Source organism: Chanos chanos, chromosome 3 (genome assembly GCF_902362185.1).
Source record: "Chanos chanos chromosome 3, fChaCha1.1, whole genome shotgun sequence".
Classification (NCBI taxonomy): Eukaryota; Metazoa; Chordata; class Actinopteri; order Gonorynchiformes; family Chanidae; genus Chanos; species Chanos chanos.
Window position 1 is genome coordinate 50891279 of NC_044497.1, and position 22562 is coordinate 50913840.

Genomic DNA, 22562 nt, shown 5'->3' on the forward strand with positions numbered 1-22562 from the left:
TCCCTAATGTGTGCTGGGGGAGCTCCGTGCCGCGCCTTCTGCAACGTGCAGCACGCCTGCTGGAGAGAGAGAGAGAGAGAGAGAGAGAGAGAGAGAGAGAGAGAGAGAGAGCGTAAGAGACTGAGAAAGAGAGGAGTGGGGGAGTGAGGGGGAGAAGGGCAGGGAGAGAGATACGCAGGCCCAGTGAGTGCTGCTGCTGTAGCTGTCTGACATTTACACACCCAGAGGAAGACAGAGAAGGAAGAAGAGAGGGGAAAAAAAAAAAAAAAAGGAATAGTCTCATCTCAGGCTATGCCGTCAAGCTAGGAAAACTGAGACGGTAAATATTCCTATCTCCTATTCCGTGTTTCTGGTCATCCTTTCTCTTCCCTAGATCTCCCCACAGCTTGCCTGGGAGTATTCCCTGAGTATTCGTGCGTGAGAGTTCTGCGCTGTCGGCATGGGTACAGCATGGTGGAGTCTTTCTCTGTGAGCTTTCATAGCTGGAAGCTACTGCTGCATAGTACACAGTGTCTTTGCCTGTGTTTTAATAGAAGGGATTAGAACAGTGTTTTACTTAAGGTTTTTTGTTGTTATTGTTGTTCTGTCTTTTAATTATTTATTTTTTTTGTGGAGTGTTCTCCTTTTTTTTTTACTTTCAATGTATCAGGGATGCTAGCTAGTAGCATAGTGTTCATGTTTGACTTGGATTGTCGAGAAATCAGATATGTCTACATCACCTCTGTGATTCATTTGAAGAATTCAGGATTTATATGGACCACCTGTTTCTATTGTGTTATATGTCACTGGTGAACATAAATTGTAGTGTAGAATATGGAATTACTTTTTCAACGTCTGTTATCTGTAGATGTCTTAAAGGCATATTCTGAGTCAAGACAGCACAGCTGACTTGTGTCAGCAAAAATAGAATCTGTCTCTTTTCATTGGATGTTGCATTTCGCGTTTGAATTTTGACCTCGTGGTTGCGACTTGTCTGTTTTTTTTCTTCTCCGTTTTGTTTCGCTCTGTCTATTCGGTTGTCATGGTTACGGAGGTGAACCCCCCCCCCCCTCCCCCGACACACACACAATCACACACACACACACACACACACACACACACCCTTCCAAAAGAATGGCACTTGCATTCAAATGCAGCTATTGATCTTCTTAAGACCCTGCTTCTAGGATCTTCTTTCTTACTTGTTTATAGTGCTACCCAGGTATCTAACAGATGTGCACATTTCATGAAATGTTTAACAGAGCTTCATTTCCTGATAAGACCATATAAATGGTAAGTTACATATACAAATACACAGTGCCATATCCTTCCTGGTGTGTATGGTAATGGTATCATATATCACTGCTATCAGTTGGATTATCAAGTCAGTGCTGATGTAGAGAACAGGCATCTATACGCTGTTTGACGGGAAATCTGCCATCACCCGCCTTACATTCAGTTTACAGCAACCCACATACAGAAGAGACAATACACCTGAAACAATGATCTCAAAACCACAACTTTTATTAGGCAGAGTCGTTATGTGAAACTGGAGCATGTAATGAATGCTTCATTAATGCTCTACATTGAGATGTATCAGGGTATTTCCTCATCGTTTTCCTCTCATTTCATCATTCAGCCCAGGGACTAATGTTATCTGTGTCCCAGCACACGCATTTCCAACGTGTTTCCAACTATTCCAAACCAGAATTACCCATTCCGTGGAATATTTTTTAAGAGTGAGCCCTGGTGGCCGTTCACTGCTGGACAAGTTCTGTGTGTCAAATGTTAAGAGACGAGAAAAAAAAAAAAAAAAAAGCAAGAGAGAGAGAGTTTTGTTCACACACCAGCGAGGGTCTGAGGCTTTCTGAGTGTTCTTGCTGGGGGGGGGGGGGGGGGACGAATCCTTTATGCAGAGCCATGACAAAATCAATCATTGTGTTGACAAGCCAAGCACAGCATCATCACTACACCACATGCATATTTCACAAGGGCCATGAGAACCGAGCATCCTCTCAAACGACCTGTCGCATGAAGACGTATGCGTGACAGTCTGTGTGTTTTAAAGGGGCCAGGAGAGGTGGGTTGGGAGGGGGGGGGGGGCTGTGTGTGCACTTTAGAGTGTGTTGTTTTTTTTGTTGTTGTTGTTGTTGTTTTTGTTGTTTTCATGGGGGGTCGGGGAGGTGGTGGTACAGGGAGGAGCATGATGTAGAGTTTTAACTCCCACTCTGCAGCACTTTGAAAGAAGTGTTTTATTTCTCTCTCTCTCTCTCTCTCTCTCTCTCTCTCTCTCTCTCTCGCTCTCTGTGTGTGTGAGTGTGTGGGTGTGAAATTTCAAAGTTACAGAGAGAGATGCAGCACAAGCAGTGGTGGCTGAAGTTGTTACCCTTTTTTTTGCACTTCACCACTCTGTCCTCTCTCTCTCTCTCTCCTCCTCCTTTTTCCTCATCTCCTGAACGTTTTCCTCTTTCCTCTCCTTCTCTCTTCCGATCCCTTTTATCCTCTTTACACTCATCCTCCCCTCTTTCCCCCCTCCCTCTTTGCAAACTGACAGTCAATGCCAGCTGAGACGCGCTGGGTGCCAAGGGAGGTAGGAGGTGTACAAGGCAAACTTCTATTTTCAAATCCCAGGCGGCCTTCCCTTCCCTTCTCTTCTCTGGAGATTAGTGATGATTTTTTTTCCCAATGTGGAATAGACAGCCTTGACTAATCTCAATGTTCCTGACAAGCTGAGGACATTACTGCACTCATACAGTCAAACACACACACACACACACACACACATACACATGTATGCCTATGTATAAAGACACATGCACACACACACACACACACACACACACTCACACAAATGTACAAATGTATTACATCAGTGTGTGTTGTCTTTATGAAGTGCATATATATGTATACATATGTGTACAGATATGCTGTGCATTCATTGGACTGACTACTGACGACATTGCGCATGCGGATAATGTGCGAGTGTAGGAGCAGTCACGCCTGCCTGTGACTGAACCTTGATGCACAATGAACCATAAATGAGCACTGAATAAGCCAGTCATTTTTTGACTATTGAATTTCCACCTGGAAGAGTGCGTTTCTATAGCAACCCCAGGGTCTCCCCACCGCCCCCCCCCCCCACCCTTCCCTTCACACATTACAGTGTGTGCCGCATTGACTGCTCAAAGGCATTACTGCCACTTACCAAGTCAACCTGAAACCAACAATGTCAATGCCCTTTATAATGCAGTCATTAAAAGAGCCATTCCTAAGACCTCCTGAAACTACACTACGCTACCAGACTTATCGTTCTAAACAGTGACTAAAGTATTCCTCTGTTTAAACGTGTTGTTCTACGAAAAAAGACCAACCCAATTGGGGCAGTGTATTGAAACAGATAAAATGCCTTTTATTTCCGCGTCGCTAGCTTGAAACTCCCAGCTGTTCTGTCTCTTCCTCTGTCCCATGAGGCCGGGCGCTGTGCATGACTGCTTTAAAACATTTATCATAAGGACACACACACACACACATAGATACACATATGGGGGACATGCCTTTTAGGACAAACATCCATCTGTGAATATGGCTCCATCACCATGGTCCAGAGAACTGCACCTTCCTATAGTGAGCTTAGAGTAATTTTTGCCAATACATGACATGTGTCATGCAATCTTTCAAAAAGAGTGTGTTGAGTATTCCGTATTCACTGAACATCCAGAATAACCAGAATCACCTTTTAACATTTTAGATCTGTGTAAAGATTGATTGATTAAACATGTTTTTCTTTTATATATACGTATTTTGGAAAATAATGTTTGCTATAGCATCTATAGACACTTACAGAATGTTTAACCCTCTTGGTAGCAAAGGATATTGTGAAATCTTTTGCTGATTAAATCTGCTTGTTTTGTGTTAGGGCTGTCTGATGGGAGTAAGGGTTTGGACTTCACTCTCCTCTCTCTTTATCTGTTCAGGAGACAGAGGTCAGGGAGAGAAGAAAGAGATGCCTCATTCTTGAAAGGGAAGTGAAGAACAAGATTTTAACATGTCAGAGTTTGGTAAGTTCAATCAGCAGAAACACCTGTTCATTAGTTTTTTTTTTTGTCTCTCTTATTTTTTTTTTTTCCCTCCTCAGTTAATTTGTACTTGAAGAGAGGACATTAGTTGAGTTTAAAAAAAAATGTATCTCAAACATGCTCATCTGTCAAACAAAATCAACTCATCTCATGACAAACTAAATCAACTGGAACCATTGAGCTCATCAGACACTAATTGCAAGATGATGAACAAAGATATATTTTACACTGGCTGTTCTATTTATATCTGCGTTGCCTTGTCTCCTTCCCATGTGCCTTCAGTCTTGGGTTAATGTCTCTGGGAACCTGGGGGGTCTGCTGGCTGTGGAAAGGGTCATCCATGTCCCCTGGCCCTGGGCTTTAGACATACAGCATGTTCCTGGCTGAGTTTCCCTGCTCTGGGTGCCATGCGGTGGGGATGTTGGAGGGTAGGGTGAAGCCATTTTGGAGGGGAATCATATGGAGAGGTTAATTCTAAGTGACTGCACAGCTAAGCCTCTTGGTAGCAGTCCTGTCTTCTTGTTTCCTGCTGTACTCCGAGGTTCTTTTTTGCCTTTTGTACCATAAAATAAATCCATTTGCATGTTTGATCAGCCTGTTGTCAAAGCATTAAACAGAGGGGCTTTAAAGGGTTGGAGAAGTGGTCTGTGCCAAGAGAACCCAAAAGCCCCGGGCGTTTTTTCTGCTTAGCTCATCAACCTAGAAAAACCTCCCTTGCCCGTCAGATACCACCAGGCTTTCCCCCCACTTCCTCTTTCTGTTCCAGCACCTCACAGCTTTTCAGAAACACATTAAGAATTTATCACGGGAGGACACCGCTTACTCTGCTTCCCCACTGCATGCAAAAATCAACAACCACATGGAAACATCTAAGAAATCTGTCGTGCAGTCACCGGGCAACGTCCAAATGAATCACCCCGAGACCCATTTTCTTATCCTCGCCCATCCTCCGCCTCACAAAGTCTACAAATGATTCACATGTACATACAGCCTCCATTTACGTTTTTCAGAAACTTAATGTGCCGGTGTCCCATTGGCCCCCGAAGATCCTCTCGTTTTTGAAGCCTTAACTAATTGTGGTTCATCTCTGTATCCACGTAACAGAGAATAAGATTCTAAATATGCATCTACTGGTTGATCCACTGAGGGATCTATCAGATCTATCTAATTAGAGACCCAGTGACATAGGTGATTCTGTTCAAAATCCCGCTGTGGGTTTCGCTTGTATGACTTGTGGGTAATCCACTCAAAAGAGAACAGCATGACATGTCCAGAGTTTCCCCACTGTTCATAAGAACAAAGACTAAATCAGCATGATGTCTCATTAGAGGGAAATCCCTCCAGTAACTCCACAGGAATTCTGCATCTATTTTCAAAACATAGATGGATTCATCTCATTAGCAAATACCCAATGATTATTTTTATATACTTCGTTATATTGAAAATGCTTCTTGACCAAGCTATGCAACTATGATTAGACTTCTCTAATCAAAGTTGATTCTTTCTCTTTTTTATCTCATCATTGCTGTATGCGGTGCCACAGCCCATGAAACAGGGGGAAAGACATAGGAAGATGCTGCATGGTGGCCCATTCAGGAAAACGTCATAGTATCGTCATAAGACCAAACAGACATTCTGGATCTGGCTGAATGAATGAATGAACCAATGAAAATGACATCTCCAGGTAGTTGCTAAGCCTGTAGCAGAGTGACAGAGCTCTGACAAGTATGGAGAGAAAAGCTTTTCTCTCCACAAACACTATGTTTTACAGACATTTGGGATAAGCTGTCATGGCAACCACCTGCTCTCTGTAAGACAGAGGCCCTGAGAGCTCCCAGCAGGATCACAGGGTAACTTTCTGTTTGCTTTAGATGCTGTCTGGAATGTCTCCTGGGATAAGCACAACTGACATCAGGAGTTACATGTTGACATCTTGAGGATTTTATTTAGTGGTGCTTGGTTGGTTTTAAGACAGGTTGATGTTGGATGGTGCCTGTGACTTGAATTCATTGTTGAACAATATGAATTGACTTATCCAGAGTTGTTTGGATCTAATGGATTTAGCAGATGTCTATTGTTTTCGAGGAGGTGAATTATAGATTTGTAAGAAAGCTGAAACTATCTGCCTCATCCCTGTTTTGACATAGGCATCCTCCATTGTAAATTCTCTCTCTCTCTCTCTCTCTCTCTCTCGCTCTCTCTCTCTCTCTCTCGTTCTCTTTCTCTCTCTCTCCCTCTCTCTTTCTCTCTCCCTCTTCCTCTGACTCTTGCTTCATATCTTTGGTTGTATAACAACGCCTACACACTAAGTATTCTTCTCTGAAGCGGCGACGCTCAGGAAGCCCATGTTTCTATGAATCTTGTGGAAGAATGAGCAGGCTTCTCAGAGCAGATGCAGAACCAGGGGCCAAACTGGCGGCAGAAGATCAGAGAGCCATGACAGTTTGAATTAGTCCCTTTCTGTGTTGATGCCTCTCTCCTGTCTGCCCACTCCTCAACTGCCACTCAACTGCTGCATGCTTCTAATCTACTTGGAAAAGTCTGTCAGACTGCTTGGACGTAGTTGCATAATTTTTTGGATTTAGAAATAAAGGTTAAAAAAAAGGAAGGGATTACTTTGTTGGTGACATGTTGGCCATTAGTGCTGTCATCATCCTATAGGCATTGACAGTTTCGGTGTCATTTAAAACAGTACCTTGACTCTGTTGCCACAGGGAACGTACAGACGCCCTCATCTTTGTTATCATCATATTTCTCAAAACTCCCTCTGGGCCGCTGATAACATGCTGTAGATTTGACCGAAGCTTAAATGTTTTGGATTTGTTAACGCTGAAAGGTGTACAATACTGTGGCTGTAACACTCGATTTACTGTTTTAATGACTGTTACATTATGTACGGTTTACAAATTACAATGATCTCTCAAATCCCAGGCAAAGATTAAAAGGAATCCAGTTGATGGAAATGAAAGTAAATTAAATTTGATGGCTTAAATTGTCCCAAATGCAAGGGATCTCTAGGGAGAGTCTTAACAAGCTCCATTTGCAGGCTGTTGTGCCTATGTGCAGAGGAGCTGTTTTGTGCGCGTGTCAACACTCTTTCTGACAGACAAGACTGCTGACAGAGAGGCCAGGTTCAGGCCCCGTCAGAACGAAGCCACCGAACAGACCTGGCACCTGATGCACTGAGGCATTTGAATCAGTCGTGGCGGGACAGGACTCTTGTCACAGGAACTGACAGGGCCAGCTAATGTCTGGAGAGATATTAGATTTAGGAGAAGGGGGAAAGTGTATGGTTACATATCAGATCAAAAGCAGGGGAACAAAGCGCTCCATCGTCATGAAAGTGTAGAGAGAGTCATATTAAAAACCAGTTTGAACACAGTACACACTTTTAACACACCCTTATCGTCATAATTCTTTAGCCTTATATGGTATTTACATACAGACCAATAGCAGGCAGATTCTAAATTTGTGTTGCATTGGAAATCGACACTTTTCAAGTCGGCTGTTGAAAATATTTCGTTATTAAGTTTGAATTTAAAGAGGTTTTCTTCAAAGTGGTCATGAGCAAATGTAACTGTTGCTATATGTTGTTCGAGTGTAGAGTATTTACTGTCACAGATGGAAATCTTGGGGTCAGTCAAAAATGATAGCACTGTAGGGCAGGTTGAATGGCCTTTAAAATGTTACTGTATGAGCTGTATAACAAGTATGAAGGTACAATTTTTTGAACCAATTTTTGAACTATTTATTCACCACAGGATGCAAACAATGTGGCCTGAATATCGTTTAAAAAAGCACTGTACCAACAAATTGAATCCTACATTTGATCTGATGGCTCGATGTTGTCCCTTGACGCATCACTTGATTAATTTGTTGAAAGACGTGTTAAATGATGGGCTATATCCATTACACCAAAACGCAGATGAGGTCGTTTTTAAGAGCTTTCATGGCGCATTGATTGAGCGATGACATAAATGGAGGCTTATTTGACACCTGTACACAGTAAAAGACACAAAACATCAAAGAAACTCTCACTTCCATCATGCCCTAATAAGATGCAATTTTCAGTTTATTATTATTATTATTATCATTTAATTAAGCAATTAACTAATAAGCTTGAACTATTTGAACGCTAAGTAAGTAAGTGCTTTGATCTTGTCCTGTTGTGGATCTGTGAAGGTCCGTTATTCTTTTTGTAATCATGTTTAACAGAGTCAAGGTTTCAGCTGAGATGGTGGCTAGGCAATGGGCATCTGCATAGCCGCCTTTTCAAGTGAATCTTTCAATCAGCCACTCATGAAAAGCTGTCGCTGATCAAAGCTCTGAAAAGCATATGAGAGAGGCTTTTTACTTCAGGTGAATCTTTTTAATTCCCTTTGTTCCCTGCTCCACCTTTGGCTTCAGTTCCTGCAAAAAAAAAAAAAAAAATAGCCCTTAAACCTCAGCGACTCTGCACTGACACAACAAATGTCCCTTTCTCCTTCATTTCTCTGACGTTTCTCCTCGACTTTTCTGTCATCCTCGCTCCGTATGATAGACTCACTACTGTACTCTTACAGCCTGCTGCCAGCCAAAGGAGGATATGCTTTCTCTTTTTGGCCTTGGTTCCTCTCAAGGCTTTCTTCTGCGTCAGCCAAGGGAAGCTTTTTCTTGCCGTTGTAGCCTTAGGCTCACTCACTACAGATCTTAGGATGAGTATCCTGTAAAGTTTCTTTGTGTCAACGACTTTTGTACAAAAAAAAAAAAAAAGCATCATGCAATTAAAACTGAACTGAACTGATTTAAACATAAACTTATTATGCAAACCCAGGAATGTATTTGCCCTTAAGCCTCTCATTACATCATATACAATTCTCTTTCTTCTCCTTCTCTATTCTTATTCTCTTTCTCTTTCTCTTCTCTCTCTCTCTCTCTCTCTCTCTCTGAAACAGAAGAACGAGCTGCAAGATGCCATACAGGAGAGAAATCGTCTCAATCTTGAGTTGTTCAGTCACAGCCTAAAGGCTAACCAGTATGACCAGGTGAGAAGCAGTCAATCAGATCAATGCCTTATTAATGTAACGGCCTCTTAGCTTTGGGGCGTTCCTCCCTAGGTATATCTCTCCTCACCCTAATGGAGGTCCAGAGCACTGTTTGTTAGATCAATATCTGTTAGGATTGTTGGCTGTTGCTACTCAGCCCAGCTGCAACTGGAGTCAGAGCTAGGGGTTATGCTGTTGTCTAACTGGAAGTGCATTCAGCTAATTCCGCATTGAAATATGCGACAGATTCAAACAAGTGTCAAGCAACATGGCTCCATCCAGACAGGCTAAATATGAAATGCATTCACAACTGAGAATCTGATTCTGATCCCCGTTTGCTAAAAATCCTTTGACACCCAAACAAGTGTATCAGTTCCCATACTGCAACTCTTTCCTCTCTTGGGATATCGTCGCTATAGAGGGGCCGGATATCGTTTCAGTGCACCGCTGCTTACAGTAGCAGTCTGTTGTGACTGGCACCAATGGTGTCATTTTCACTCTTGCTACGTGCCAAACTTTCCAGGGCACAGCTTGGCTGATGCTCTCCGTAATCCTCGGTCTGCTCCCCCTCATAATGCGACAAAAAGGAGCCATCTGTCCCAACCCAAGACGAGTGTCTGAGATAAAAAGCCTTCTGCTTAATCAGGTACCTCCGCCCAGGAGACCTGCCCGCTCACGGTCTTGCTATGATCAAAGAGACATTTCTAAAGCGTACCGTGGTCCGTGAGGTGCTAATGAGACAAGGGAGAGTAGGTAAATAACCCCAAGGGATGGGTCTGTTTGTCAGCCTCTCTGACAGAGGGCGCTTTTTCATGTACGACAAGCAGATCGATACAAGATATGAATCACTCTCTCATCTCTCCAGTCTGGGCAGATGAAGTGCCGACAGATGAATAAGGGTGAACGCGCGAGCAGAGGACAGAACGAATGCTGTCTGCACTACAGCTCCAAGCATTGATTTTAGTCACTAACATTTGATAAGTTGCCTTTTTTTTTATTTGGCTGATGTCTCTTTGACCTTTCTCTGATGATTTGTGGAGTATCTCTTAAAGTTGTACAGTTAACATGAGAGTGGCAGTGGAGTTTAATGAGTTCATTTTTTTTTTCTTTTTTAATATTTCTCAAACGTAGATCATTACAATCACTGTGATATATCCCTTTCATCCTACTGATGAGTTTGAGGATCTACTGCAGAGGCTGTAACTGTACTGTTTTTGTGTGTGAAAGTATAGCTTTTGCTGAAAGTATCTGTCGTAGAGATTAATGTAGCCACTGCAATAGCCCTGCTGAGCCCTCCAAAACAGAACCTGCTACATCCTTAGTACAGTAGGTTCCCGAGATATATGATAGAAACCCGAACGCCCAAATTTTTCAGCTTCTTTGGTTCATTTTATTGTGGACATAATTAAGTTTCTTCCCCACAGGACTGTTCTTTCTTTAATAACTTACCAGAAAATTCCCGTTACATTACCTCTATTACAAAGCTGTGAAACTTTCATGGTTTTATTCTTCACCATTTCTCTCTTTTCTCCCACCCTCTGTGCTGTGTCTTCTCTGTAGGTGAGGTCAGACTATGAGCAGCTCAGAGAGACCTTTGGTTGTGTGACTCAGGAGAGAGACTTGGCCAGGCAAGAGAAGAGCCAGCTCCAAGACAAGGTGGAGAACCTTGAGCAGGTCCTTAAGGTGGGAGGTGCTCCTTACCTGTACCAAATCTCACAGTCTGTTGTCCTTCCTGTTTGACTCTACTTTTTTTGTTGGTGGGCACTTTTCAAATGAATATACTCAAAATGCAAAAGTTATGCAAGGAGTGCACTGGTCTTCGCATGAACAGCGAAGACCAGTGCACTGTAGATACTGCTGGTGTCAGTCAGTTTTTTTTTTTATGATTAATGACCGTGTAAATGGTAAAATCCAACCTGTGATGTGTTTTGTCAGAGAAGAAATCAAATATAAATTAAAAAATATGTTTGTATATTCCTTGAGAAAGCCTAAAATATAAGGTGTATTTTGAATGTTTTTTGAGAAAATTATTTGTTTGTTAATATTTTTGTGAAAATTCATTTTGGAAAACGTTGTGAGTGACTTTGTTTCCACAGTTTGGTTTAAATAAGAATGTAGCATTAGTTGTGTTTGTTATAGGGAGGTCTTCCTTATTTATAAGACTTTCATATACTTACAATGCTGGATTGGTAACTCAATGGTGGAAGAAAAATGCCCTTGTCAAGTTTCTTAGGTTTGCTTCCACTTTATTGATTACCTGTTTGTAATATTTGTCTCATCTTGCAAAAAGCTCTCATAGCAAGAAATCGACCCTGCCTCCCACCTCAAAAAGTTTATTCCTTTTATATGAGTTAATATTGATTGGATAATGAGAGCAGAGAGCAGAAACTGAGAAGAGAAGAGAAGAGAAGAGAAGAGAAGAGAAGAGAAGAGAAGAGAAGAGCACTGTGACATAATTTATTTAAGGATTGTCTCTACCCTATATCACTTTGACTTGCCTCTCTGACAGAAAATTTCTCTTTGTACTCTCTTCAGACAATTGAATGCATTTTACTAAGTCTCCCAAAAAAGAAAGTTTTCAATGTTTGAAGAAAGGTGACAGAGGTTATACCATTGTTCTGGAAAAGAACAGAACTTTTTAATAGAGTTTGCGCTCTTTGAGTTTTATTTAGTTACATTCTGTGACTCAAGCAACCAATCTGAAGAAGTCATTAGTGTAAGTCACTGCACAGTTGCACAAGCCTGAAATTATGCGTATCGGGAAATGTGCACTTCCTTGATTTTAATTTTTTTCTTTCTCCTTTTCCTTTTTTCTGATATTTTTTTACTTCTTGCTAAGTGTCTGATACATCTATATGCATCACACCATACATCACGATGATGATGACGATGATGATGATGGTGATGATGAACAGATTGTAACCATCCCAGTCTGTCCAGTGGCATTGGTTGGTTTTGAAAGGATGAAATTACTGGACATAGCAGTTACACAGTGAATTCACAGTATTGGCCTGCTAATATCTACTTAAACTGAAGCAGGGAACATAGAGAATCCTCTCTCTCTCTCTCTCTCTCTCTCTCTCTCTCTCTCTCTCTCTCTCTCTTTCCCTCTCTCTCTCTCTCTCTCTCTCTCTCTCTCACTCTCTCTCTCTCTCTCTTACTCTGCACAGTCTCCGGCAGACTCTTCACTTACTGTTCTGCTCAAGTGAAGAATAAGCCCTCTGGTGATTATGCAAACCTCTGTGTGTTTCAGACACCTCAGAGAAATTCAAATAGGAAAAGAGGCTTTGCTTCTCTCACGGAGAGAAAGATGGATGTCAGACTTCATAAGCTGCTTTATGTTTCTAAGCCTCACAACACATCTGATGTACTTAACTCCAACTCCAATTTCTGTTCAATTTAACCCTGGAAATGGAGAGTAACTGGATCAGATGAAACCTGACATGAGATAAAACAGTGAAATCTGGTGTGTTGTTATGTATTTGATCAGTTGCCATTTTCAGTGCTCTCTATTTCTTTACGTTATCTAAACACATTTGTCAGGGACTGGATACCAATCAAATCAAGCATGGCTTTCAGTGTGAACTGCTGCTGTAAACAGGCTCTTAATAATTGGAAATGATTATTTCTACAATTTTTTTTTTTTATATGATTACTGACTGAAATGAACCTTTGCAATCAAGACAATAATCAATGCATTTCCTGAGACCTCTTCCTCTCAGCATTACTTGAAATGACTCAAACGACTGAAATGTATTATTCTCACAAAATAATCACCCTCCCCTCCCTGCGTCTCCCCCTACATCTCTCTCTCCATCTCTCTCCCTTTCTATCCCTTTCCATCTCTCTCTCTCTCTCTCTCTCTCTCTCTCTCTCTCTCTCTCTCTCTCTCTCTCTCTGTCTCTCTCAGCATATGCGAGAGGCTGCAGAGAGGCGGCAGCAGCTGGAGGCAGAGCATGAACAGGCCCTGGCTGTCCTCAACACTAAACAGCAGGAGATTGACCTTCTGCAAAAGGTAAGGGGCTCCACCTCTCTCTCTCTCTCTCTCTCTCTCTCTCCCCCCCCCCTCTCTCCCTCTCCCTCCCTCTCTCTCTCTCTCTCTCTCTCTCTCTCTCTCTCCCCCTCTCTCCCTCTCCCTCCCTCTCTCTCTCTCTCTCTCTCTCTCTCTCTCTTTCTCTCTCTCTCCAACACACACACACTCACACACTACAGCATCTCCCTATTGAACTCACACCTTCCTGCATTTGCCTGTCTTTCCTTCTCACACTCTGTGCCTGACGCTGATTACTGCCATAGCGCATTCCTGAGTGAGCCATGTCATTTAGAGCATGGATGTGATCCATACGGAAAGGGAGAGACTAGATAAAAACCCGAGCTCTTACGTAATGGGACGACTGTAAGGTGAGCCCTAGAGATTTGTACGTTTTCCTTTGTGCCTGCGTTCACTTTAGAGAACAGCCACGACAGGCAAACAAAGCAATTAGAAAAGACAGCAGACACAGCAGTGCTGCAGTTCCCAAGGGAGGTTGTCACAACACAGCCCTCTCATCGCAGAGCACACACGTATGAGTTTTAGTCAGTCAGTGTGTCTATCTGTCTGTCTTTTGCTGCCTTCAGCTGTTTCTGTCTGTCTGATTATCTGTCTGTCTACAGGGTAGATGTTATCTCAATAAACGTGGAGCAATCGCATTTTAAGTATAAAATCTTTTTTTTTTTTTTTTATACTTTTCTTTTTCAAAGGCTTTGGTTGATGCTGGAACAGAGCATGAAGGTGTGGTCCATCTGCTAGAGGTAAAAGAAACCCTCTCATTTCTTACTCTCCCCTTTATTTTATCTGAACCCCCATGTTCACCACTCAGTAAAGTGCTACCTCTGGAGCAAACGCTATAATTAGGTCAAAACAGTCTGTGTTTAGAGCAGAAAAAGTCCACTTTTAGAAACAAGCCATTCAGATGTTCTAATGCTCATAGATAAGGGAGAACAATGCCAGTTTGGGTGGATTTTGTACGGAAAGAGGCTAACTTTTCCGACAGTTCCCTTCGAGGGAAGTAGTGGTGAACTCTTAGTGACACCGTGAAATCGCTACCGCCTGCGTTGTTATCAATCTGACTGAGGGCGGTTCTACGCTCACGACGGGAGTGAAGGGAGTACTGTACACAGCATTGTTATGTTTCTTTTGTTTTCGTTTTTTTTTTAAATTAGCGTTTGTCATGATTCGTTTTTATTAAGATTCTTTCTTGGGTTTTTTTTGTTCTGTCCCCTGTCTGGCCCATTCACATCCAGCACATTCCACAATTTTCTCTCCTCCCCCAGAATTCTTTCAGATTTTCAGATTTCCTGTATGTTCCTCTATTAGTTCTTCATTCTGCTCATTCTAAACTTGTTTTGCTTATTACTTTCTGACATTTAAAAGTCATGTTTTGGTTTTCTTTCATTTTGACGACTGTTTTTTCTTTTTGTTTTTTTGTTTTTTCTTTTTTTTTTCTCTGAAACAGAGCCATATGGACAGAATGCAGGTATACACCTTTTCTCAACAGACAAAGTTACATTTAGATGAGCTGTCTGTAACTCGTGTAACGCCAATTTTTAAACAGTGTCCACGATAGAAGAGATCACTTGGGCAAAAATTCACTCTCTCCCTATGGCTATGACACAGCTTACTGTTATCTGCTCCTAAGCAGGCAATAGCATTACAGCCTTGTTGCTAGAGTTAAACTAAGAGTTGGTTAAATGATGATTCTTATCAGGATCATGGGCTGGTTAGATAATATTCTTAAGCCATATTGAGTAGTTTTATAAGCTTCTTATTTCTTTGCCCTATGTGGTGCTTTGTGGTTTAAGTGTACCAATGTTTTGAAGCTCTCTCTGTGTGCTTTGATCACAGCGCACAGCTCCTTTGTATTAACTTACTGCTCTAAGCAAAAAGAGAAAAAAAAAATCCTTTGGGGATCACAGTTAGTTGCTGGTTCTTTCTTTTGATATGAAGAGACAAGGTTTAAAATCACTGTTGTCTGAGGGGAAACTTCTTATGTTAATAACAGCTTCATTGACGAATATTTGTAAATCTGGCAAAAGGTAATGTTTACATAAGAACAACGGCTCTCTTTGCTTATACCTTGTAACCTCACTTAATTACGTATGTCATCACAGGATCATCTCTAGTTTTCTCTTGTTCTCCCCCTGTGCCCTTTTGTTAACCCTTTCGTTCACAGGTCAAGGTTCAAGATTTGGAGCAAAAATGTCGGTCACAAAGTAAACAATTTAGTCATTTATCAAAAGAGCTTCAGAAACTGCGTCTGGAGAGGAACACCGCGGACATTCCGAGCACGGATTCTACCTTCTGGTCGGGGATCCAGAGCGATCCAGACAAAGCGCTCTGTAACATTTTGAACGGTCTGGCTACTCAGACAGAAAAAGGTAAGAGTTTGGCCACCCGTTAACACATTAATAAATGCAGTTTCATTAAGACAGACTTCCGGCAGTCTTTCAAGTCTCTGGATTCGCTCTGTGTACATTTAGCTCGTCTCTAAATATACAGCTGTAAATGGTCTCTGACAACACACCTGTCGCTGGGTTTCACCTGAAACTATCCCCGGGGTTTTTTTGTACTGATGAACTGAGAATCTTTTTAGTCAGAGAGTTGCTCATTGCTTTTGTCCCCCTGGTGTCAGTCATTGTTTCAGGATATTTAGTGATGGAAATAGACATTTATTCCTTTAAAATCAATGACCTTTGGGTGGAGCTTACTGTTTAAGAGACAGTAAGAAAAGTTAATTTCAAGATGTCCATTTTATGTCTCATAGAGGCTGTTGTCACTACTGTATATAAAATAAAAAATATATGATCATTTTATTGAATGAATATTAGTTTTCTAGATCAATATTTGAGAACTCTCCTAAGAACTGAGCAGAACACTATTAAAGATCCCTTTATGATCTTATGATTCAAGATGTTTTCTAGAGGATCGATTTTAGCAGACCCATTCTAATCATTTGGAGTAGTGAACTTAAGAGAAACATTATCTATTCTATTAATCTCAGAATGTCTTTCTGTGGTAATGGGAACAGCAAGAAGATATTGTAAATGTTTTAAGGCTATGAGTACAATTTGTACTTCAACAGAAATCAATAAATGTACCATTATCACAATATGAAAGGGAAACGAGTGACAGATGCTTTTCATCTGGTATGGAAATAATGTTTCTAGGCAATGACAGAACTGCAGGCACTCCGCTGATATCCGAGTTCCTCCACCCACTGCAGATAAACAGCGACAAGCCCGAGCAGCTGTCTGTCAAGCCCACCATCCAGTCCAGAAGTCCCTCCAGCAGCACCCTTCGTGCGTCTCCCTCAGAGGTGCACGCCTACACCCTGCAGCCATCCTATCACATTTCATAACCCCTGGTGTGAACGTTGCCAAACTTCACGTGCCACATGACGATAACTGGCCTTTGGTTCTACTCAGTCTGCCATGCGCGGTTACAGTCTCAGTTGTCTCAGTTTAGCAATGCAAATGTAGTCGCGCTGTATATCCTGTCAGCGTTTTTCGGTTTGGAAAAATGTTACAATTCCGCATGTAGTAAGACAAACGCTGAGGCAGCATTAAAAAATAAAAAGGTTTTTTTAGCGGGGAGTATATGCGTGTTGCTTGACTTTCAAAATAATGATTGCCTCTCCTCTGATTTCATTAAATGTCCTTAAGTATTGTGTTTTCACTGAAGAAGTCACATTCATGCCATGTCACTTCTGCTATCTGCTGCAATCTTTACAATGAGATCCACAAACATTAGATTATGCAACAATCAGGATGCGTAAATAAGACCATGAGCCGAGGCCATGTTGTGTGTCACGTGCCTGAGGTCTTGATGCTAAATGTAGTGTGTGTTATAATTCATCTTCCACTACACATGTGATTGGCAGTATTATAAACTAGCTTTAATGATCCTTGGTGTGTGCGTGGAGCAACCCGTCATGTATGAGCAAAACTCACATACAGCAATACATGTACTGCATATTATGGAAGTGGAGTGAAGGGGGTAAACCAATATATGGAATACCAATGAGAAATACCGCCATGTCTTGAATACTGACAACATAAGAAATGAGAAGAATACAGCTTTGCTTTGAACATTTCTCCTGAACATATTTTTTTCATTCTTTTTTTTTTTTTCGTCTTTCCCCAGATGGATGATGAGGCGAGTCCAACACCCAGGTCCAAGGCTCGTTACACAGGACAAGTCCGTCTTTGCACTGCCCGTTACAGGTATGAGGAGCTGAGGCATAAGGAATGTTTTAGATCTATGGGAATGTGATAAATGATTGGTCTCTTAATAATCCCTTTCTTGTTAATAACAAGTGTCATCATTAATATTGTACATTTCTTGTCATGTTAATAAGTCTGTTTGCACTTTCTCTGGTCAGCTATAATCCTTATGATGGACCTAATGAGCACCCAGAAGCAGAGCTCCCCCTGGTGGCAGGGAAGTACCTCTATGTCTATGGGAATATGGATGATGATGGGTTCTATGAAGGTAAGTCTGTCTGATGAGTGATGACATTGATTCTATACTGAGGAACATGCAAATGAACACTTTCTCATTCTCAGCATATATATATAGGTATAGATATAGGTATAGATATAGATATAGATTTTTTTTTTTAACATTATTGGCCAAGACTTCATCTAAGTAGTATCTCTAGATTGTGCAAATTACCACTCCTTTTAGCTATGGCAGATGTAATCACATGATATTTCCTTTATACTATGCTTCTCTACAGTGCAGTTTGGGCCCTTGTCATGACCAGCTCAGAATTCATCGTAAATTTAATTAACTACAGACTGAAAAGCCTCCCTGGGGTTATCATATACCCATAGGCTGTCATGCAAGGCCTGGGTAACCAAGGACTCTCAGAGAACACATACACTGAGTCATTTACAATGTGTGTGTGTTTTTTTTTTTTAAATAATTTATTTATTTCTCATCAACTAATTGGACTTGCCATTTATATCCTTCAACATTTACAGCAGGCATCATTAAAAGTTTCAGTACTAAATTATTTGATAATCTGACAGTTATTATTAGGGTCTTTACCATGTGCTCTGGGTATTCAGCTTCTGGAATATGCTGTTTGACTGAGAGCTCACTATATGCAACATACATTAATATCTAAGCAGCAGTGAGTATTCAAATGAGCATTCACAGGGATGGAATTAATTATCCACGCAATGTTTATCTCCAAAGGGATTTATCTCACTCTGGGTGTTCAGGGGAGCGGTATATTAATAGTTTTACCCCAAAGAGTGCTGAGCATGACTCATAGTTGGTTCACTTTGCTTTCCCCAGGGGAGCTGTTGGATGGCCAACGTGGCCTGGTCCCCTCAAACTTTGTGGAGTTTGTCCAGGATAAAGAGAAGCCATCAATGGATGATGGAGAGGATCTGGGGCCATTGGAGCATAGCGGCCTGGGCTTAACCTCAATAGATGGAGGGGCTCCTTTGGACAGCTTGGGCAGCGACCTCCTCGGCCCATGCAGCAATGGGACTGGGGCTTTGGAGGCAGAAGAACTGGCTGATGATATTGTGCCTTACCCCAGGAAGATCAACCTAATCAAACAACTGGCACGGAGTGTTATAATAGCCTGGGAGCCGCCTTTGGTACCTCTGGGATGGGGCAACATTAACGGATATAACGTTCTGGTGGATGGGGAAGTGCGTACCTCTGTGCCCTTTGGAGGCAGGACCAAATTGCTGATTGAGAAGCTGGATCTAGCCTCGTGCACATATCGCGTGTCGGTGCAAAGCGTCACAGACAGGGGCCTCTCGGATGAGTTGCGCTGCACTCTGCTGGTGGGACGCAATGTTACCGTGGCCCCCTGCGGTCTGCGGGTGGACGACATTATGCGTGACTCAGCCAACCTCTCCTGGTTGCCCAGCAACAGTAATTACGCCCATACCGTGTTCCTGGACGATGTGGAGCATGCAGTGGTCAAGCCATGCTGTTACAGACTCCGCTTTATGAACCTCAAGGCCATGACAGTGTACAAAGTGAGGGTGGTGGCCAAACCCCATCAAATGCCCTGGCAGCTCCCTCTAGAGCAGAGAGAGAAGAAGGAAGCAGCGGTAGAATTCTGCACACAGGCTGCAGGTCAGATATAAACGCACCATAGTTTACTGTCTCGTCGCCCCAGAGATAGCCAGTCAGAAATCTTTTTTTTGTGCGATTCTTTTTTTTTTTTTTTTTCTTATTTAGTACATCGAAATAAAACTGTGCACATTTTGCTGTGTGTTAAAAGGTATTAAATATCTGTGAACAGCTTTTTGTCAGTATAGACATTTGCATACTTGTAAAGCTCTCGCTTGTGCCTTTCACGTGGAACCCCACACTACATCACAAGATGTGTCGTACATATTTTAAAGGCGGGAACGTTTACTATCAAGGAGCTTTCCAAACAGGATTATGTATGCGTATGTGTTTGCACTGTATTACCAGCACTATTTGAGTATTTAAGCTTTTATCTTTTCTAATTCTACCCCATCTTACCATACTCTATGTGGTGAAACAACTTATCAAGTAGCTTTATTCTTGCTAGTTTTGCTCTTTTGCCAGATGCCGAAATGCTTGAAAATAGTGAATCAAATCACTCAGCTGTAAAAACTGACTTTTTCATCTGAGAGTCCATATTACATTATGCTCGAATGCTGTTATTTTTCTGGCATGTTCACTGAGCTGTAAGGAACACACTGTTCTATAGTACAATGATGGGAGTTAGAGTCAGCATGGATTTGCTAGTGAAATGAGCAGCCAGTGTCTTTCACCCAGGTCCACCACTTCCACCTCAGGATGTGCATGTCCAGTGTGGTCAGGCCCCAGGGATACTCCAGGTCCACTGGAAGCCCCCTCCCCTCACTCCCCTGGGAACATCCAACGGTGCCAATGTTATAGGCTATGCAGTGTGCACCAAAGGCCAGAGGGTGAGAACATGTATCTACCATATCACAACCTGTATAACTGTTATAACAGCAACCCTACACAGGTTTAGTACTGTTATCTGCTTGTGAAAATCCCATGCTGTTTTGAAATACACATATGCCCTCTGTTGGTGAGGGAATGTTAAGACACCAGCTGGACTTCAGTCCCGAGTAAATCCTTTACTGTAGTTTGGTCTGATTGTACCTTTTCTTGATACATCTTCACAAGCTGATTGCTAAATTGATCATCAGCTTTCAGATTTTACAGATTTTACAGCCGAGCACATCAGTGCAGAGTTTGAGTTTGGCTTTCATTTTGCTTAATGCTGCAGATCGCTGAGGTGTTGTACCCAATGGCAGACTTTGTGACAGTCGACCTGATCAGAATCCAGGGTCTGGAGGCTCGCGAGGTTGTCGTCAGGACTTTGTCAGCCCAAGGAGAATCCCAGGACTCAATCGTCGCCACCATTCCAAACAACTTGTTGCTGCCTCCACTACAACCACAAGCCCACCCACCTCTTCCACAGCCCCTTCCACCCCACCCCCTGCCACAGGCACAGATGCCGCACCCTGGTCCCCAACCACCCACAAATCTTCAGCCTCCTCCTGCTCATCCACCCCAGCCACTCCATCTGCAACCGCACCCATTGCCCCATCCTGTAAAGTTATCTCCACCTCACCTACAACCTGCTCTCCCACACCCCATGCCTCAACCCACTATCCCCATGCCTCAACCCCACATTCCCCAGCTCCCCCATCCAGCCCCTCAACACCAGAGACCACTAAGTGCCAGAGAGCTGGAAACCAAAGAACAAGGCCTAGGCATGCTTCAGCATGGTGGTGGGCCACCCCAGCCATGGGAGCCTGTGTGCTCCCCCTCTGGCCTGTCCCCAGCTCCACCACATGGACATACCCTGGAAACTCCATCCTGCCCTAACCAGCGGTCACCCTCTCCCCAGAGAATCCTTCCACAGCCCCGCGGTACACTCATCCCCGACACTGTGGCCAAGGCCATTGCTCGTGAAGCAGCCCAGAGAGTAGCGGCAGAAAATGGACGGGTGAGTGAATTTAAAAAGATACGTTGCTCCTTTATATGTCTTTGATTATGAGACATATATTACACATTTATTTCCACAAACATCGAGTTTGGGCTATCTGTATTTAGGCTGGAAGGGCAGTGTAGGGTCCTGATTATAGGTCAGTAGACTAAACAATAGACTGATCACAGGGATTCCTAAAGATATTGTGATATGATATTTAGATGGAGAGGAGGAGCCATACCTTTCACTCTCAAAACTCAGATGAGGAAGAGGATGAAGAGGGCTATGGTCCCAACCGCAGAAGAGGAGCATCTGTCGATGACTTCCTCAGAGGTTCAGAACTAGGCCGGCAGGTACTGACTCATGTAGTTAGACTAACGCAGGCTAAAGTCAGTACCTCTTTAGAATCACGTTATTGAAGGAACTGTAGAATTTCTAGCCGGTGTTACATTGCCCTGTGTTCTTCCTCAGCCCCACTACAGCCACAGTGAAGAGTACCAGTCAGAGAGCAGCCGAGGGTCCGACCTGTCTGACATCATAGAAGAGGATGAGGAGGAGCTCTACTCAGAGATGCAGTTGGATGAGGGTCGCCGGCGTAACTCCCACAATACACTCAAGGTAGAAGGACCAGCTAGATGAACTAAGCTCATTGATGTGAGACTCATATAATCTGTAGCAAAGTGTTACTCATGCAGCCCACAGAAGACATAATAATATTCCAATACTATGGTAGTAACATAAGAATTTTGTTCAGTTGGTTTGCGTGTGTGTGTGTGTGTGTGTGTGTGTGTTGGGAAAGTAAGATCCTACAAAATATAGGCATACATGCACACAATTCAGACTTTCCAACTTTCAGCTGAATAGACTAGTCGGCAATCTGTACATGGATAAAAACATACAAATCAGCAACTATGCTATATCATATTATTCTCTGTGAAATGTTGTGTGAAAGTTATGGTTGCAGTTTTTCCTTAAAATGAACAGCTATTTCTGGTTCAAGGTTCTAGGGAACACTACGTCATCGGGTCGAATGGATCGAGAGTCAGGGAGAAGGCCTACTCACGGCGGTCCTCAACCGCAGCGTCGACCCCTCACGGTGCCCTCCATTGGTCAGTGGAATCTCAGTCAGATGGAGGAACGAGAACCATCTGTTCTGTTTGTCTTTAAATGTTCCTTGTGCCTTTGTAGATGTTCTGCCAACATTTCATCGTATATGTAGGATGGCAATACGTCCATGAGCTTTTCAGTGTGTGCTGATCACCTCTGTGTCTTTGATCCATGCTCATATCCTGGTTCTATCAGCCCTTAAAGCGTGATTAGATCTTATTTATTCTAAGTTGTTCCAAAGGCTCTGACACTGTGGTTTCAGTCTCACAATGACAAAAAAAAAAAAAACATCTCAGCTCAAACTGATACTATTGGGCTCATCGAAATCACACACCTTGCGCAGAGAAACCATAGGAACCCAGCCCTCC

At 42.6% G+C, this 22562-nt stretch overlaps 1 protein-coding gene across 1 annotated transcript in view; it reads left to right on the plus strand.

Moving 5' to 3' along the window:
- rimbp2a (RIMS binding protein 2a) overlaps positions 1 to 22562 on the plus strand; it is a 34339-nt gene that overhangs the window by 9221 nt on the left and 2556 nt on the right. Inside the window, exons 3-17 of the mRNA XM_030769138.1 lie at positions 3954 to 4037; positions 8990 to 9079; positions 10640 to 10762; positions 12990 to 13094; positions 13820 to 13870; positions 15292 to 15496; positions 16286 to 16434; positions 17262 to 17341; positions 17500 to 17609; positions 18423 to 19223; positions 19899 to 20050; positions 20380 to 21105; positions 21309 to 21440; positions 21559 to 21705; positions 22088 to 22196. Of these exons, the coding sequence (XP_030624998.1) occupies positions 3954 to 4037; positions 8990 to 9079; positions 10640 to 10762; positions 12990 to 13094; positions 13820 to 13870; positions 15292 to 15496; positions 16286 to 16434; positions 17262 to 17341; positions 17500 to 17609; positions 18423 to 19223; positions 19899 to 20050; positions 20380 to 21105; positions 21309 to 21440; positions 21559 to 21705; positions 22088 to 22196 (3064 nt within the window). The remainder of the gene's footprint in view (positions 1 to 3953; positions 4038 to 8989; positions 9080 to 10639; positions 10763 to 12989; positions 13095 to 13819; positions 13871 to 15291; positions 15497 to 16285; positions 16435 to 17261; positions 17342 to 17499; positions 17610 to 18422; positions 19224 to 19898; positions 20051 to 20379; positions 21106 to 21308; positions 21441 to 21558; positions 21706 to 22087; positions 22197 to 22562) is intronic.